The sequence below is a fragment of the Branchiostoma floridae genome, chromosome 15 (genome assembly GCF_000003815.2).
Source record: "Branchiostoma floridae strain S238N-H82 chromosome 15, Bfl_VNyyK, whole genome shotgun sequence".
Lineage (NCBI taxonomy): Eukaryota > Metazoa > Chordata > Leptocardii > Amphioxiformes > Branchiostomatidae > Branchiostoma > Branchiostoma floridae.
The window spans coordinates 4,801,830-4,820,886 of NC_049993.1; the positions used below are offsets into that span (position 1 = coordinate 4,801,830).

General features: G+C 42.8%; 1 protein-coding gene across 1 annotated transcript; it reads right to left on the bottom strand.

Annotated features, from left to right (window-relative positions):
• Nucleotides 1-218: 218 nt before the first annotated feature.
• On the bottom strand, nucleotides 219-17,224 carry LOC118431354 (QRFP-like peptide receptor). Its single transcript, XM_035842468.1, has 6 exons — nucleotides 16,687-17,224; nucleotides 3,300-3,423; nucleotides 2,898-3,077; nucleotides 1,724-1,852; nucleotides 1,299-1,456; nucleotides 219-841 (listed from the first exon to the last, which is right to left on the bottom strand). The coding sequence occupies exons 1-6, from the start codon at nucleotides 17,112-17,114 to the stop codon at nucleotides 652-654; spliced, it is 1,209 nt and encodes a 402-aa protein (XP_035698361.1). The 5' UTR covers nucleotides 17,115-17,224; the 3' UTR covers nucleotides 219-651.
• Nucleotides 17,225-19,057: the final 1,833 nt, after the last annotated feature.

Sequence of the window (19,057 nt, forward strand, 5' to 3'; positions counted from 1 at the left end):
CTATACATCTTTATACAGGAAATCTGTTATGTTATGAGAGGAGATGCGTGATCTCTCATTCTTCCCAACGACGTTAGAGGCAAAATGTACATGTGCTATGTACAGTATATATACAAAAGTTGTAATCATGCATGACTTTTTGGTCTCTTGATAGAGCGCTATATGACGTCATATCATGTCATGAAAACATTAATCAGCAACTCTTATCAGTGTCAAATATCATAAAACTTTCATTTCTCTTCGAGCTCAAAAATCAATCTGTCCCTCTAACCCAGAAAAATCGTACTCTTAGTGTATTATTTTTGGACACGCATCTGGGGCGGAGTCATATACCTATTTCGGTCATCTATCATATCTATTAGCTATTAGAGTGCTTGCAAAGACTTTTAAGTCTAAAATCTATGCAAACGGTTATCTAATCTGTGTGCTGTGAACGGCCATCGATACCTCCCTGGACTTAACTTGGTGACGACGGTGCGTGCAAGGTGTCCCTCTTCTACGGGGCAAACGAGGCGACAGCGCCGTGACAGTTGACCGCCCTTGAGTCTTGTGGTGGTTCTTCCCATGCTTCAGTTCCTTCATCTCGAAGATGTCGCTCGGCATGGCGGGTAACGTCACCAGTGACAGCATGTTCTGCAGCTCCTGCCTTAGTCAGAAGGAGTGGAACGTCTCTGACCCGGTGCTGCTGGTGACCGCGCTGTGCTGGTACTTCAGGTGGGGGCGGCCCTGCAGTTGCAGCTTCATCGCCAGGCGGCGCCCGCAGAAGCACGACAGGCAAGCTTTCCGGAAGCCGTCCCGGAAGTGACGTGACATGAAGGCGTAGCAGATGGGATTGACGCAACTGTTACGAGAGAGAGAAAGGTCACTTTACTTTACAATTCACTACAAGCATGTAAGTATTAACATAAAGCTTGCGGCCAACCAAACTGCACGCGCACGCGCACGCGCACGCACGCACACACACACACACACACACACACACACACACACACAAACACACACACACACACACACACACACACAAACAAGGAACGTACAACAAACAAGGAACGTACAGAGATCGGCGGGGACAAGAGAAAAGACAACGAGGGAGAGAAAGACACGCACACAGGCAAATGGATCTGTCCTTAGTGCTGAAAACTATGTAAAGTGGAAAGTAATCGGTTTTGTTGCCTTCAGCCAAGCAAACGTGCAAATCATGTGATAACCAGAAACAACAGAAGATATATCTCTAAAAGAATGACAATAAAACCTAAAGGAACGCTGTAGAATTCCATATAGATGATCAGTTCCCATACCTATTGATGTACACCAGTAGCTCGAACGTGGCTTGGAGAGCCCAGACTAACTGTGTGTTCTTGTTGATGGCCGAGAACTCAATCAGCATGTTGAGGAGGAGGATCGGCGCCCAGCACATGGTGTACAGGAACACCACCATCAGCAGCATCTTCATCACCTGTAACATTCATGTACTGATGGTTCTTTTCTTCTTCTAACAACTTGGGAGCTAGCCTGGGAACCATCCGGTTAGTAGTTCGCTCCTAAGTTCTCTTCTACGAATAGCAGAGAAGCAACTGCATTTAGTGTACAATAAACGCAGGACCGAACTACTACCCAAATGGTACCCAGGCTTCTTAGGAGATTGGTTTGTACAAGCAATCACCGTCGTCAGCTAGAGAAGTTCAGAACGTTTCAAATGAAGAGAAACACCTTATTTTCTAACCTGTTGCTTCTCCAGTTTGGAGTTCTTTCTGGAAAACTTGCCGCTGAAGGGGCTGATGGTGGACAGGTGGGTGCGCTGGAAGTCACGGCTGTCGCCACGCCCTGAGCTGTTGGGCGTGCTCTTGGTCACCTGCAATGGTCGAAGAGGAATCAGAACAACCTGCATCGAAATAAAGAAAACAAAAGGAAACAATGGGGCATGGTTGGGACTATGTAGGTATCGAATTGAAACAATGGTGTAGATTGGGGCCGTATCAACAGACAGAATGGTTATTTCGGATAAAGATAGGTTGGTGTTGTGATAAAACGTCATGTCATAAAAAAGATGGTGTCTGCTGATCAAAAAAGCAAAGCATGCACATTGTGCTTGACGACAGAAATGACCATAAAAGTGCATGTCATCAACGCTATGGACAGGGCAGAAGACAGGCTTCAAAACAGAGAATATTGCATCTGGGTGAAAAATCACACTAAAATATTTTACAACGTGTACAAGCGATCACGAGGCCTAGGTACGTGTTTACAATGTTAGAAAGGAAGGAAAGGGATACTAGTGGTCCGTCCCTAGCAAATTTGTTGTTACTCTCTGCTAGAGTAGTGGGGCCGCGTAGCACGGTGGGATCGAGTGTGTTCGGCCCGTGGCCGAGAGGTCGCCGGTTCGAATCCGCCTGCCGTGATGCCGGTTTTGTGCCCTTGGGAAAGGCACTTTACACGACTTTCCTCACTTTATTCAAGTGAAATATGAGTCGTCCCGTGTATGGGGAGGTCCCGTGTATGGGGAGAGCCACACCCCATGCACGTTAAAGAACCCCCACACGTGCGATGGTGCGGTGTGAGATGGTGCAAATTCTTCTGTCTGGAGTTGGTGATTCACTTCAAATCGCCCTGGATGGTTTGCCCCAACACAAATTAGGGGTGTTATCAAGTAACCGAACAAGAACAAGAACAAGATAGACAATGCGCCATCCAATTTAGTGATAGCGCAAGTAAACGGAGCCCTGGTAAACTAAATGGGAAGTCACCCTGACTTAGCAAGCCAAGCAATGTCCTTGCTAAAGTGATTGTTTGGTCATTCCCAATGCATAGTAACCGGTCGCCATCTTGGATCTATGCATTCCACCAACATGGCGGACGGCAGGTTTGTGTCTATTAAACATCCCACATGTACACTGTACCTCTTCGCTGGCCCACAGCTCGAAGGAGGCCCTGCCGTAGGCGGCCACCATGACGATAACAGGGATGAAGAAGAGGAAGATGGCGACGTAGATGGCGTACAGACGGGAGTACAGCGGGCCGGGCCAGCCCTTCTGGCAGTGGTAGGCCGTGTAAACAGGCCAGTCGTAACGCTGCAGTTGCTGTGGACATGAAAGAAATCATCGAACACTTCGTGAGATTATGTTTTTATGGTTAAAAAGTCTGGTCAGTGTGTTTTCTGCCTTGTCATAAGTTTGCTCTTACGATTCTGCTAACATTCAAGACTGCAAACAGCATTTCAAAATAGCTGAAGGAATATAATGTTTCAGGTCTCTGCCTTGGTTCACATTTTGTATAGTGCTGTAAAATATGAGTTGCATTACCTGTCCATACAGCACGGGGGCGCTCAGGATCAGTGAAGTTACCCAGATCAGGGCGATGACCCGGCGGGTCCGGCTCATGGTGCATGCGCTCTTGGCCTTCATCGGATACACGATGATGTAGTTTCTGAACAAAGAAAAAAATCACAAGCTTACTCAACTTGAAATGATAGACATGTAGAGATGAATGTACCATTTCTATTTTTAAAAAATAGAATATTGTAACAACTTAAGGAACCTTAAGCTTTGTTTACGATTTCAAACTCTATTCATATTTCTATTCATATTTCTATTCATTTTTCTGATGCTTAAAGACCAACCCCGTACTATAAAACCACCCCATAAATTCAGCTAACGTAAACTACAAACTCTATTCATATTTCTATTCATATTTCTATTCATTTTTCTGATGCTTAAAGACCAACCCCGTACTATAAAACCACCCAATAAATTCGGCTAACGTAAACTACTAGTGCTCAGTCTTCTGTTGAGTGTGGTAGAGTTCACATTAGTGAGGGTTGGCTTAGACCGATGGCAAACACAAGTTTATTTTCAATTGAATTTTGAAATTAGGATACTACATAAGGTATTGAAGAATGATTATACCTAAAGTTTTACCCGTAGTAAGTAACCCAGAATATAAAGTAATGAAAATGCTGGCTTGTCTGGGTAGCACTCTCTCTATAGAGAAGGCTACCCTGGGATTAAAAAGAAAGCAGAAATAAATAAATAAACTGCCAGCGGTGACTTAAAGTGAAACTTTGATATTCCACTATAATCGTAAACTGACTTGCACAAAAGCACTGCGAACACTCTGCGAGTAAACGCGATGTTGACGGAACCGGTATACTTTTAGTAGTGTATTGTCATAATTTGCTGCAAAACAAAGATTTAGATCGGTCTATTAACGTTGTTTTCGCGTATGTTATTTCATACCAGGGCATTATAGAGTATGTACTTTGTTCTGATGGGTTCGAGCACTTGGCCATAAAAGCACTCCCCACTCTCCGTCTTCAGATGTTTTTATAGTAATTTTGCAGCAAGGACGAACATGTTACTGCCCTAGACCACTTGAAATTCCCATTTGTATGTTGTTTTATGACTTGAAGGAGCATGACCTTGTTTGTTACACGCAATGTCGTTATACATTTCGTACGTTTGGAGTCACTAGATGTCCTTCATTTCTTATAATGTCATCTTCTTCAAAGTTATTGTCAGGAAATAGCAGTCGATGCATCATTTGCTCTAAAAGCTTCCAAACGATAGGAATGGAAAGTTTGTACGTACAAAACAAATTCTCAATGTCATTGCTCTATTGACCCTCCCACTTCAAGGATTTACAGGGAAGGGCAGCAATGTAACTTTATCGATTGTTTATGTTATATTTAGAAAGTTGTCTCTTGACCCTACCTTTTCGAACTCTACGAAAACGTCGATATAATACAAGGTCATACAACCTTTCAAGACCGACATTTGCATAAGACACACACACAAGTGACGTCATCATGGTAGTGAGTTTGACAGATTTTAAGATGGCGACCGGTCGGTCAGAACATGGCATGGTGACGGCAAATGTTTATGTGGCCACTCAAACGTCTGTTGTACCGACAAGTGAAAGAACTACAGAACTGCCGTTTCTTCGACCTGCCTCGGCACACACAGCGTACTGAAACGCCAAGTAATTGCTGAGTGTGCAATGGTGAGTGGGATTAATTGGGGAGGGGGGTATCTATTGTTTCCTTCATGTTGTCATGGTGATTAACCTAACGAGGAGTAAACACTATGAACAATAGGAAGTATTAATGAAATGCGTTGTGATTATGTCTTCAGTCACGACATGCATTCTATGATAATCAAAATTGTAATAATTACTGGCAGCTAAATGAGAAGACGCTTGTAATTGGATTATCTAATTAGAGCGTTTCCTGGGACTGTACTAATCACTTAATCCCACATCGCCTGCCGTCTACACAATCCCAAAACATGTCAATTAATTAAACTTTCCTTTGAGCCTGTGACTAGATTGTTACAAGATTGCCAGTATTGTTACTACGTTCATGAAATTGATTATCGTCAAAGTCATAACAAACAGATCGCTTCCCGTACACATCATTTAGACACTTTCGAGATGATGGCATTAAAAATATTCAGAAGACATGGTCCTTGTATTTAGCACAGCGGGACATGGGAGCCTTAAAATGTAGTGTTTAAACCTGGCACCTCTTCCCTTAAGTATGTGGTTGTAAAAATTGTATGTTGTGAATACGGCATATTTGAAGATGTAGTCAGCGAAACAACGCAACTGCGAGCAAAGTTTAAAATTGCCTGCGGCGTTGTTACTTGATGTAGTTAAAGATAACATACATGTTCATTCAAGAGAATATCATAAAAATGAGATGGCGCATGGAAAACCTAATATAGTGCTTCTACAATCCTAAGACTCTTATCCTAACCTTATATGTTAAGAATGTAATTTGTCGACTCAACGACGTTGGCAAAAATGATGGATTGCTCAGTAAACTGTGCCCTCTCTCTCGTAACGTCTTTTCATGATCTTCCTCCCGGCTGCACTAATCTATTGCCTCTACAAGCCATGCTTCTATGACCATGCTTTGATCAACTGAGGTTGTATTCTCAGTGGAATTACATCCATCATGTGCCGCTAAGTATCTGACCGCAATGTGGGGTCACTGTGATATTTTCGGAGAAACATTCAGTGCTACATCAAAAGGAGTTAAGCTAACTCTTTCTTCTTTGCAACGTTGACTATTGAACCCTGAGTCGTGTGTTCAGTAACTTTCCACTCATTTCCTTGCCTTTTTGCTACCTATCGAGAAACATCAAAGACACTGTTCAATTGAATGAATTTCCCAGTGCGTTTTTAGTCCGCCATCCTTTTCTAAATCATTTCGGTGGAAAGATATATATAATCGATACATCAAATCCACTGCCATGTACTGTGTTCATTGCTTTGTTTTCTAGCTCATAGCCTTGATGGGACAACTCAACAGCAGAATAGATGTAGGAAAAAAACAACAAACTTAGCTTTAATCGATGTAAAAATTATAATAAACGAGCCTTTTTTATAGCCCATAACCAGCAATCCACTCTTGGGCGTAACTCACCAGTTCTGTACAGTAAGTACAAGATGCATAGAAGCAGACTGTAAGGTTGGATCCGCTCACACCGGGAAGGACTCCTTCTCTTTTTGATAAGTGTGGTGGGTTCTTGAAAGTGCTCAAGATGTGACTCGACTTTAACACAGGGCCTGTTGTTCTGCGTACCACCCGAGATGATTTGACTTGATTTGACTTGACGTCCCTAACCAAAGCTAGATCCTAATTTTCTCCTGAGTCAAGTGAGGAAAAAAGCGTAAATTGTCTTGGCACAACGTTGGGTCAGGCTAAGGATTCGAACCCAGAACCTTTAGATGTCCAAGCCCTAACCCCAAGCCCACTAGGCTTGCCATATGCATATATGGCGGAGGCATCATTGCCGGTAGATTCTGGTCATCCACAGTGTTCAGCCTGAACACGTACCGGTGTGATAGATGGATAGGGATTATGAGGGGTCATGTGCATGCATGTTGTCTTACTTTATCTTAGATATACACTATATCTACAGCACTGTATGCCTTAAAACAATCCCGGCATCAATCCTAACAGCTTTATTATTTTTCGACTGCTATCATGGCACACAGATCAAGACCCGGGGTGCTCCACCAATCAATGTCGGCATTCAAGTGAGTTTTATCGCCCCTGTTATCTGATAAACAGCCTATCTAGACGTCACAGGCGTGGTTAAGTATAATTCATATCAGTATTACGGCTGGAACCTTAAAGCTGTCTCATCTTTCATTTGCTTGATGAGATTATTTGGAGCCAACGATCGTGATACTTTGTTATATCGTACATGGCCGTGGCAACTCTTAGAGAAAGGCCTACCTGACTGGTAGCTATAGTGTAGGTGTAGATTTAGGTGTAGGCTAAGGTGAAGGTTTAGATGTCGAAACTTAAGACCCACACTCACCCTTAGTGTTTTTTTTTTGCAACGATATGGCATATTACGGCGATGAATATTAGACATCCAGGTAATAAGGTATGCCAAAAAGCAGTTACTCAAGCAACTGGATATTATCTTGAAAATGGTCAGACGTTTCAGATAGCACCCACTATATTTCGTCAGTGACGCTTGGACATCATATCCAGTTTCTTTATTAACTGTATTTTAGATAAGGTAATAGTATATTGATATTCACAGCATGATCATATATATGACAGAACCATATATGAACCTCCTGTGGGAAGCAAATTTTCAAACTGAGGTCGAACAGTGACCGTAATGTTTCGGAAACACCCATCTGTATGGCTTTATTGGTCGGGTAAAGCAACTCTAAATTTCTCATAAAACGCCACATGCATGGCTAGCCTGTAATTTCCCCTCCACTAATTTGAAGTTACATCGGAGATAAACCACAAAATACCACTTAGAGGTAGTTTCGCCGGATACGTAAGTCAACGTTGTTCCCAATTGCATTCAACCTTGACCCATTGTGACGTACAAGTTGGACTAATGTCGTGCAGATTTAACCTAACGGCCATCCAATAACCTGGTAATTTCCCGCAGGCAGCCACGGCGTCTGAACAACCGGCTGCGTCTCGTCTAGGTGTCCAGACGGTTTACACTTTTTATCGTCAGTGGTTCAATATCTCAGATGTGAAAATATCTCTTTCCATCTTCGTAATCACAGCTGTCAAGAATGATTTGTTCTCTAAACTTCTACTGTTGATTAGCATGGGCATTTTGTTTTCATTGCCTGTCTGTGATGCAGTTTGAAAAGGATGACAAGTGATCTTACAATTGTGTTAAGCACAAAACTATGGGTCCCCCGGGGTCGTGTCCCTTTGATTCTTGTTATTGAGCGCATATGGGATATGTTTGTCCTCTTTTTGTATCAACACTAGGGCTAATAAAAGGATAACATTTTCCGTGTTGCAGAATACGCGTATCTGGCTCAAACCCACACGTTTACATTACAGACTATGTGTAGTAGGTGGGTGATAGTCCCTCCCAAAAGAGTTGTTGTATAGAGATCATCTATTATCCTCAGAGACTGGAAAATTCCAGTCAGTAGATCACAGTTCTCGGTTATCTTGATAAAGGAGCCCACTGCTGAAAGGTCGCCAGGTTAATATTCTCCCCTCTCCATGCAGACGTGACGTATGAGTACTTTAGCTACCAGAGTGATGTGCCATCAACCATGCGTCAACAACACGAGAACCTATAACCGTGCGCGTCTATTAAGTCAGTGATGTACGTGGTGGGATTGGGGGCTAATTTTAAGTATCCTCATTCTTCTCCGCACAGCCTCGAGCTCGTCCGCTGCCTATACCTTATATAAGTGCCTTTGGGAGGCTTTGCTAAACAGGCCTGATATTTCCGCTTTTGTGAGCGAGGCCTCTGTCAGCCAATCAGAGGATCGCCTAAATGTTTTATTTAGGTAAAGACGATAATTTCATTGGCCACGCCCACAAAAGTGGAAACCTCGGCCCAGTTTAGCAAAGCCTCCCCAGTATTTACCGTTGGAGAGGCTCTGCCTTGTCACCCATGTCCAGTATCAGGGTGAAATGCACGAAGTTGTCCTAAGTTAAGTTAGATGTCTGAAGTTGTCCAAAGTTGTCCAAAGTTGTACGAACTTGTCCGAAGTTATGACGTCATCTAAACTTTGGACAGTCAGCCGGGTGGTGTACGAAGTTGTCCGAAGTTGTCCTACATATTGTATATATTGATATATTGATATATTGTCATCTGTGACTCCCGATATAGCCTCAAAGCCAGTGGGAAACGGTTGTAACTTAGTACAACTTCGTACAACTTCGTACATAGCTCTGCCTTGTAGATGGATATCCTACAGTTACACCTCCAAGAGAGCGATTACCCTCCTGGCTTCCGGGAATTGATTACAACAGTCCGGAAATCGACATTTGTTTTCATCGGCTTTCATTATGAGCTCTTTTCGATCGAAAGATCTCCGGATCCGTAAACATGTGTAGCAAAGAAAACAGTGTGGATATCATGTGGTTATCAAGCGATCAGACATTTCCAGTTTGGTATATGAAGTAGAGATCGAAGTTGAACCAAAAGGGTCCAGGATATTCTGCTCAGACCGTTTTTTAAAGTTATTTTTATCATTAGACATATGTAGGCAATCCATGTACCATCATGAAAACACTTGTTTGGTATTCATAGCGACGCGCCCTAAATGTGTTACGCTTCATATTCTATGACTATGCTTAATTGATTGCTAACGTTACATATGTAGACACTGAACACCGTTCACTAATTTGTTGATCTTCTGGATTGCTCACAAACGACAGCCATGGATTAACAATTTGTTTCAAGAAACGCTAGTCGAAAACTGATGATCTGAAACCATCATGAAAGCATGAATAGTTCCACCAGGCCAAACGATCATATAGCCTAGCTTCCATAGCAGGCTCTATAGGTCTTTTCCAATCTTTTTTGGCTCACTATACACCTTTGCTGGCCATTTCATTTTGTACTGGGTCGCTTCTGCCGCCGGCCCAGAGAGCCTGCTATGGAGGCTAATCATAGCCATAGACTATCGGGTTTTCTTGCAATTGTATGTGACCATGTGATTTTATGGCCCTGAGGTCTGAATATAGCACTTAGATCATAGCAAACAGACCATGGAAACGTTGGCAGGAAAACATATTACATGGTTGCATTTAGGCCGCTCTCTTTGCGAGGGAAACTAATAAGTCGCTTTACTACAAAGCAAGGTCGTATTCCTGGGGCCGTAATGCCGTTTTAACCCCAATCATAGCATTCACAAAACTTCTTTTCATTAGTACGAGTCAAGCTTCCTCTTCCGTCCTTCTGGTTTACCTGAGAGGCTTATCATCACGGGTAGGTTGCCGATCACAAGAAACCATTTAACCACGGTAAGCTGACTTCCTAACTGATTCGTTCTGTCGGAAACCATGAAAGGGCGTGACCAGGGTTGTAGCCAGCCTGAAATCATTTTCAGTCCCCTTGATTTTGAATGGTCGAGCACCGAAGACATGGCGTGTCATTTCTAGGGGGTCTGGGTCCCAGAAAATTTTAAACTCAAGACCCTCTGAAACACTATTTCCTGCATTTTGAGGTGCAAATTTTGCATGTAGACTAAGCTGTTCAATGGCATCTGTTTTGGTGAAGAAGAACACATGGGTTTCAGTTTTTCTATATCTTTAGATATCAATTTTTGTCTGTCCCAGGGGATGGAATGGGGAAAATTTTTTTCAGTCCCCAGCTGCAAAATTCCTTCAAAGGACTGAAGGACAGGTGCTGGCTACAACCCTGGGCGTGACCAAACTTACAACCAGGCATGATGAGTGCCGTTATCTATGGCCTTCATTACATCCCAACGAGTCGGATGGACTTCTATTTTGAGTGGACTGTAATCCGCTCCCAACTGACGCGTCATCTGCCTTAGTCTTTTCACTAATTCCCATTGAAAGCTAGGCTCTGGCCCTGACGTGTAAATTCACAGAAAAAAGTGGCTTTGTGATGGGTTCTGATCATCACAATACAACAGCTTCATCAGTGGTCTGTACATATTGCTCTTGTCGAAAAGACAGATTTCAAAGAACTGCATATTGTTTGTTAGTTCAAGGTTCATATTGTTTATTTTGTATTCTGCATTTAAGCTGATGTGTTACGCCGAATGGTGGTTACACCGGTCATGCATGTACAAATGTCCTTTCTTACCTCTAGTAAACAGTTTGCAATGCACTGACGTTTTGTATCGCTATCACTCTGAGATGCAAGTTTAAAGCGTTTTGGGTAGTTTCTGAGCTATAGGGTTACATTCTGTACACGAAGAAGCTATTTAAAAAAAGAATAAACTGAATTTTCCTTGCCCGACTAGACTTGCGCCGGAAGACCCTTTTAGAAAACCATAGTTACGTGACATTCTGATAATGCTGTCCGTGAAGAAGAGCAATGCCTCATTCAAAACCCACATTACACGTGGATTTTGAAAATTACATACGTGGCCTAGGCTTATGTGCTGTTAGAATAGCGTCACAATCGGTCACAAGGTCACATGTACGCAGGGCCACCATTACATTTCCACATCATCAAATCAAGTTTAAGTACAAGTTTATGTACGGTACGATACAACTGTACAAACCCTATAAATCCCTCTATTTCCTCACAAACTATACTCTTCAAAGTCTGGAGAAAAAATTATTCTAAACCCTCTATAGTGAACCATCTAAGTGTGAGAAGGCGGAAACCGTGGCCATGCATCTTTTAAACCTAGCCATGAATGGTTTTTGAGGAACTTGATGGGCCATAAGGTAATCCCCTGGTGGACAGTGGACTCTAGACTTGGCGGGCCGTAAAGTTTTGCCGCCGGCAGATCCGCTCGATAGATACCATAGATACCACAGTGGCGTGGAGCTCTTCATACGATGTTTGCGTGCGACGTGGAAACGTGCGAAGTTTAAGGCATCGCCGAATTTTTCATTATTATAGATTCCAGGACCATTCAGTCTGAATAGGTTGCATGTGGCAGAGCAGCGGATGTTTTTGTCAGGGCCCGGGGAGCTGAAGCAGTAACCTTTGAGATGAATGGTTGTGACACAGCACAGGGTACAGGTGTCGCCACAAGAGACCCATTAGCACATCCTTTGAAGAACTGCAACTGATATTTCCTCAAGACGGGTGATTAAAAATCAAATGGTTGCCTGACACCAACTGCAAATGTCACAATGCCTGTGTTATTCCGAATACCTTCGGGTTACTATCGTTCACACAGCCTTTTGAATTTCCCACAGACAACATTGTGGTTGCCCCTCACAACAATATACTTTGGTGCGCACTTCTGGCCACAGTTATACTCATCATAATTGTTGCCAGCTGGCACAGTTCCTGTGCGAGTTCTAACATACGCGGATTCCTGATGTTACAGCAAAGTTCTCAAAGGTTGCTTTATTGAACTGCTTTGCCTGGATCACATGCAAAATGTTTGCGTAATTACGTGCCTTTGTCCTCATAATTCCTTTGTACGGAAGGCCCACTATTCAATGCTCAAATACAAAATGTCAGATAACGAGAGTAAGCAACATTGTCATAGTCAAAGTCCAAGTGTAGTTAGATCAAAAGTAACCATTGAAGAAGGGTGAACAACTTTCACTCAAGCGGGGCGGTTGTGGATGTAGACTTCAAATCACCTTTGACCTTTTAGTCAGGTCACGTGTCCGTATGGTCACGTGTCAGCATTACTGGGTCAGTTTTTCTGAAGAAGGCTGTAGGGTCAGTCGAAACTTGGATAAGTCTGCAATAGCCCGTATGTTATGGCGAGCAGATTCTTTTCTAAATTCACACTACGTACATAGAATCTAGTCAGTCACTAGAATGTTGTCGGGTTACCTTTGATGATCAACAGCGCGACTATCGGGCGCTGACCGGTCATGTGAGTGTTGTTCAGCTGGCTACACAGGTACAGCCCGCTGGCCCAGGGCTTCTACAGAAAACCTTTTCACCTCATCCCTCCATAATCACCAATTAATAATCTATCCAGGGATGTTTCTGCAGGATAGGTCTTCACGGCCGCCTGACGCCCGCTCGCCCCCTCGCCTGCGTCAGAGGATTGCTACAAGTACGCCCGTACGCCCGATAACAAAGCTATTTGTTACGGTACAATAAACATGCAAACAAATCCTCGGAGATGCCGTGTTCGTGCAGAACCTGACAGACTGATTTCAGCCTACCAAATAAAAGTTTGGCCAGGTGTAGTCAGCTGCGAAAGAACTTGTAGGGAGTTTTCAACGATATTCTGGGCCATTAAAACTACTAATGGTAACTTTGATTGGGGCATCATGCAACTACCCCGCGGGTACCATATACCATTCTATATAGTAACCACCCACTCTCCTTTTTCAACGGAAAGCAATTCAAGCAAAAAGGGAGAGCAAGTGGGAACTACGGAGGATGGTATTCTGGCTCTCGTCCAACGGCTGCGTGTGTTACTTTATGCTTTACTTTTTTTTTAAATCAAGACCATAAATACGTGAAAAGACTACGAAGTATTCTAGAGTCCATTCCAAGACACCATGCGGATGTTTGTTGCCATTGTTTAGAATTGATTTTAAAGTTTTGTAATTATATGTCTAGGACATTTGATACTTCAGAAATATTTTTAACACTGTTTCAACTTTATAAATATTTCCCTGGTCCTGTAAAACTTTGGAAATATTCATGGTGTGGAATTGGATACTTCTAATGTTTTCTAAATAATGATAACAGCATTCTACCATTATTTACCATTTTTACCATTTTCTACCATTTTTTGTAAATGGTTCGGTGGGCTGGGAAGATAGCAATTCACACATCCTTGCAAAGTATGGTTGGGTGCCATGCAACAATGGCCCACCACAAAGGATCCACCAGTGCCCAGCAGTGAAATCTAAAAATATACAGATGCAACAATAGGGCTTACTTTTATGGGGGCAATAAACTAATTTTACCATTTGGCCAGGTTTACCATTTTTTTGTAAATATTTGTAAATGTGAAATAATCACAGAGAGGTTTCACAATTATTCTAAATAAAGATATTTTTGTACAGTTACTTTCAAAATATTTATAAAATATTCAAAGAAATTCAAATAAATGAGTATTTTCTTGGTCACTTTTTTGAAAATAATTTAATTATTGTGGCTCAGATATTATTTTATTCAAAATAATTCAGACTAATTATAAATATCGCCTGAAAACCCTCATGGTGTCTTGGAATGCACTCTACACATTGATTGGTTCGTCAGTAAACTTCTTTAGATGTCACGGCGAAAAAGGTGCCATTAATCATTTACATGTACGCCTCCCTTGACGGGTTTGGAGCAAACATTCGCATTAGCTGTTTCTAGACTTCAGCCCGGCCGTATTATGTAATCTTTAAGCTTTCATTGTTTATACAGAGTCTATACAGGTTTCTGTGCATAAATTGAAGTCTAACATTGAACATTCTTTTTTATATATGTCTGGATCGTTGCAAGCAATACAAAACACAAGGTCGCAGGTACATGTACGAAACTTTCCCGATAATACCGAAGATTATACATAAAAGGCAGTACAGAAAGACCACCACCCACCAGCAAACGTTAAAACCACATGTACATCCGCAACAATTCTAAAAGCAAAATAAACCTCGAAGGTTTGGGTGTTAAATAACGGTATACCCAGCGGGCCTTTGCAGGGAGCACATATCGCATTACGCCAAATCCAGGATGGTGTTTATAACAAAGATAATCTAAAGCCAGGCGTTTTCATTTCCTGTTTCCCCCAACGCCAGGATTACGTGTTCAGCTATGATGGCGATATCTCGACCCATTTTGAACATCTAGTAATCCGAATGGCTTAAAGTGGAGGGCCGAATGTTCTACCCGTTTCACCTTCGATCTGACACCAACAGTATCGGAAGAGAAATTCTTGCCATGTTTAACGTCCATCATACTTTTATAAACAAAGTTTGCACTACGAGAACCTATTTTCATAGTTTTATAATCATAGTCATATGCACTTTCAAGAATATTGATTTTGATAAGATTACATTGTCCTGAGTGCAAATGACTTGGAAGTATTATCATGAGCGGCAATGTTATGTTTTAAAACGATGTTATACGCTTTTACAACATTTCATCTTCAAATCTCACACAGTGACGATTTTGATATGTGTATGACTGATGTACTCTTGTGTATTGTCGGAAATCAGAACGGTGACTTATTTGTCTAACAATCAATCCAACTTCATCTTGCTGTGAGGATGAAAGTTCTGATCTGCCCGCTGATATCATTACGTTGATATATTAAAAACATAATCAATAAGGATCTTATGCTGCTGCATCTTTGTAGAGTTCGTGTAATCTTCGTATTAAAAAATGAAAGCGACTTCTCACGGACGTTGAAGCCTTCGATAAGCAGACGTTGCCACGCCTCCCCGATTCAGTTCCCCGTGTAGAGAGACGCCATATGCATTTGAGCTTAAGATCTAGGTACAGCTGACAAGACGGTCTTAAGGTAACACCTAGGAAAAATCAATAAACAAGACACAACGGCTTCGAATGTTCGCACATGGGAACGTTGACGCCTTCTTACTTTTGCTCTCAATGGCTGACATGGAAGGTAGTCAGCATGGCAGCTGACATACTCCAACAAGACTGCCTTTCCACGATACCTTAAAATCAATAAACTAAACAAATTTGGCGTAATCTTCCTCGCACATGAGGTGTCTAGCCGTGCTATCAGTATTCCTCAGCCCAAGGTTTGTTCATAGTAGATTAACGTAGTTATTAATCATCGCCTGGAGGATACAGCTCTGGGGCCTTTCATGAGTTCTGCTAGGCAATGGTAGGGCAGAAGTGTTATGTGTGGTGCTAATAATCGCTGTTTGATAACACAAATTATAGCGGTCTATAATGCAGTACACGGTATTTCCTTAAGCTATTGGGGACAGCGCTACCGATGCAATTAGCTTTTAGTGAAGATAGAGCTGCGTAATATAACCCTAGAATGGATTTAGAGATTAAAAGACGAATGCTTGGTTGGTTGGGTTCGTTGGTTACCTTCGTAAAGAGACAATTGTGTTCTGAAATACCAACGGTTTATACCCTCAATGCTGAAAACGGTACTGAGTGAATCATATCAAAGTTGTAGGAGATTCATTACTTAGTTTTTCGTCGAATATTGTGGACATGTCCAGCAATTTGAGATCTTTCCAAGCAAAAGAAATTCAGGACATTGTGAAACGAAACACTGTAAGCGCACATCACTATACAGGAGAGGCAAAGGCAAAATAAGTTAAAGGCAAAATGAAGTCACCGTACATGTTATGGATCGCCTTTGACTTGGATACTTATCTGGAAGCCCACTGGCTATGTAAGATGGGGCTTTAGATTTCAGTGACATTGCGCTATCAGTGTTGCAACATTTATTACATAAAAACGAATGAAAATTTTCAGAGCGCCGTAAGGGAGCATTAAAGAGCCGGTTCAGTGTATACTATCCTAACATCGTGACAAGGCCATACGCTCGGTACAATATATACATGTACATTTATCTGGCCGTTTGGGATACTATGATCTATGAAAATTGCACCACGCAGCGACGGTTTCAGTTGCACACTCAAGTTAAACGGGAGGCAGGGATTCGACCAGCGTTCTGGTCCAGCCTTGCAGTCTCCCTAAATTCCATTTGACAGCCCTGAATGGATAAATGGTTCTATCTTCCAAACACCTCTCATCGGTTCACGTTTATCTATCTATAGGAATGGAAGGTTATACCGTAAGTAGTATATATACAATGATTGACATGAGAAGCTCCTACCGTTCGTACGCGATGGCTGTGAGGGTGAATACGGAGCTGCTCATGGACAGGAGCTGGATGTACGCCACGGCCTTACACATCACCGGGCCGAACGGCCACTCCGGCAGGAAGTACTCGGCAGTCTTCAGCGGGGTGAAGACGCAGCACAGGAACAGGTCTGCCGTGGCCAGGCTCACCAGGTAGAAGCTGATGCTGCTGCGGAGCCGACGGTAGCGGCACACCGAGAAGATGACCAGGACGTTCCCGGTGGTGCCCAGCAGGACGGTGAGAGTCGCTACGGTCAGCACGGGTACGGAGAACTCCAGCATGAACAGGATGGTGTACGCTCCCAGATACGGCGGGTACGTGGCGTTTGGAGCCGACTCGTTGTTATAGTACACAGTCTCGTTCATAAACTCGAAGAAAGTGTCGTTACTTTCCTCCTCCATTGTTCCCAACAGGGTGGAATCTCTACTATACTATGCAAAGTCAATACTTGCCGTCTAACCGTTGAGGACTAAACTACCAGATACAGGAAAGCATCTGCGCTTCTGGAAAAGACCGGTATGTACCGGTAAAGTGGTAGGTTTGAATGGCTCGCCGTCGTCCCCAGATGCTTTTCTACGTTACGTCCTGGTTGACGTTTCAGTGACGTTGAAACTACTGTCCAATCAGCACCAAGGAAAGGTGCAACCGCAATCAGTCCTCGTTCCAACAAGCCGTCAGCACCAGACAAACACAGCTGCTTGAGTAGGCGTCAGACCGGATGTTATGCTTTTAAGTGCGTTTATTGGGAACTGACAACTGCAGAATGATGGATGGATCTTATTCCATCCTCCATACACAGTTCTGACAACCGGAAAGTAATGCTAGTGCTCAAGCCTGGAGAAGACTACATTCTACGTCTTTATTAATAGTACGTTTTGTTCTCAATAACATCTTTGACGGATCATTTTCAACAAGATTAATCACATGTACATTAATCTCTAGTCCTATTCGTTGAGAATTGATTTCATATTTTCATACATTCCTCATAGGTCAGATTTCTAACTTTAAATTACGAGTAGATATGCGGAGGCACAACTCAATTTTCATGTTGTGTTTCCACGTCCATTTGTTGAAGCTCCAATAGACCATACAAGCTATATGGCATTAATGCTCTTAGCATGGTAAATGCATTCAAAGCGTCATGACGTATGGTTGTTATGATTAATGACGTAGGAACTGCCCATCTTTCATAGTGGTCGGGGAATTTGATGTCTCTCGCTATATGGTTTGTGTGCAACCTCAATAAGAGTGATGTCAAAGGTCCTGACACTCACTATGCACTATACCGTACTGCCGGCACAGATGGACCATACGGTTACAGGTTGTTTCGCAACAATGTCAGTTTGCAACCGTCAGTTCGCAGCAAGGCAAGTCTTTTCGCAACAAGCCACAAGTCTTTTCGCAATAAGGTACAAGTCGTTTTTTTGCAACATTTGAATGTTATTAATCTTGATAGCCTAATTGTATTAGAAATCGTATTCCTAAAATAATTATACTCCTGACTGTGCACGCCGCGTGTGAAACTGTACCGCCCGACGTATGAAAATCACCGGGCTGTCAGGTCCATGCGGCCCCATGTTGCTCTGCCGCGGGGTTGTCTTTCGCACCCGGTAAAGTTTTTACGTGGAAGGAGTATAATTGTGTTAGGAATACGATTTCTAATACATTTGTACTATAAGGCTATCAAGATTAATAACATTCAAATGATACGAAACGACTTGTACCTTGTTGCGAAAAGACTTGCCTTGTTGCGAACTGACGGTTGCGAACTGACATTGTTGCGAAACAACCTGTTACCGGACCATACAGACTGTTGCTAACTACTCATGGCATGCCCTGATGCTGAGTAAGAGAAAGACTCTAGGGACTACTTATATCTGTGAACATGTCAATTTAAAAGAAAATTCTATCATTTTAAAGCAGTCGAACAGTACAGAGCTTCATTGATGCAGTGGTTATTGGGTGGGCCGACTACTCACTCTTTGCAGCCAGGGGCTGAATTGCGAGGAGTTTACAATAGGCGGGGCTAAATCGCAAGGGTCTGGAGCGAGCTGCCATTCGGCGCCACTCAGGTGACCTCAATACGACTGTCGCAAGTGTCTGGAGCGAGCTGCCATTCGGCGCCACTCAGGTGACCTCAATACGACAGTAATTGCCCCATGTGCGGCCAAGGTACTGTAGGTTTTGAACCACTCACACCGCACCATCGCACATGTGGCGGGTTCTTTAACGTGCCCGGGGTGTGGCTCTCCCCAGACACGGGGACAACTATAACTGACGTACTTGTTTCATGACGGAAGATGCCGTCAAAAAACGAATACACCTCCTTTATTCCGTGTATTAG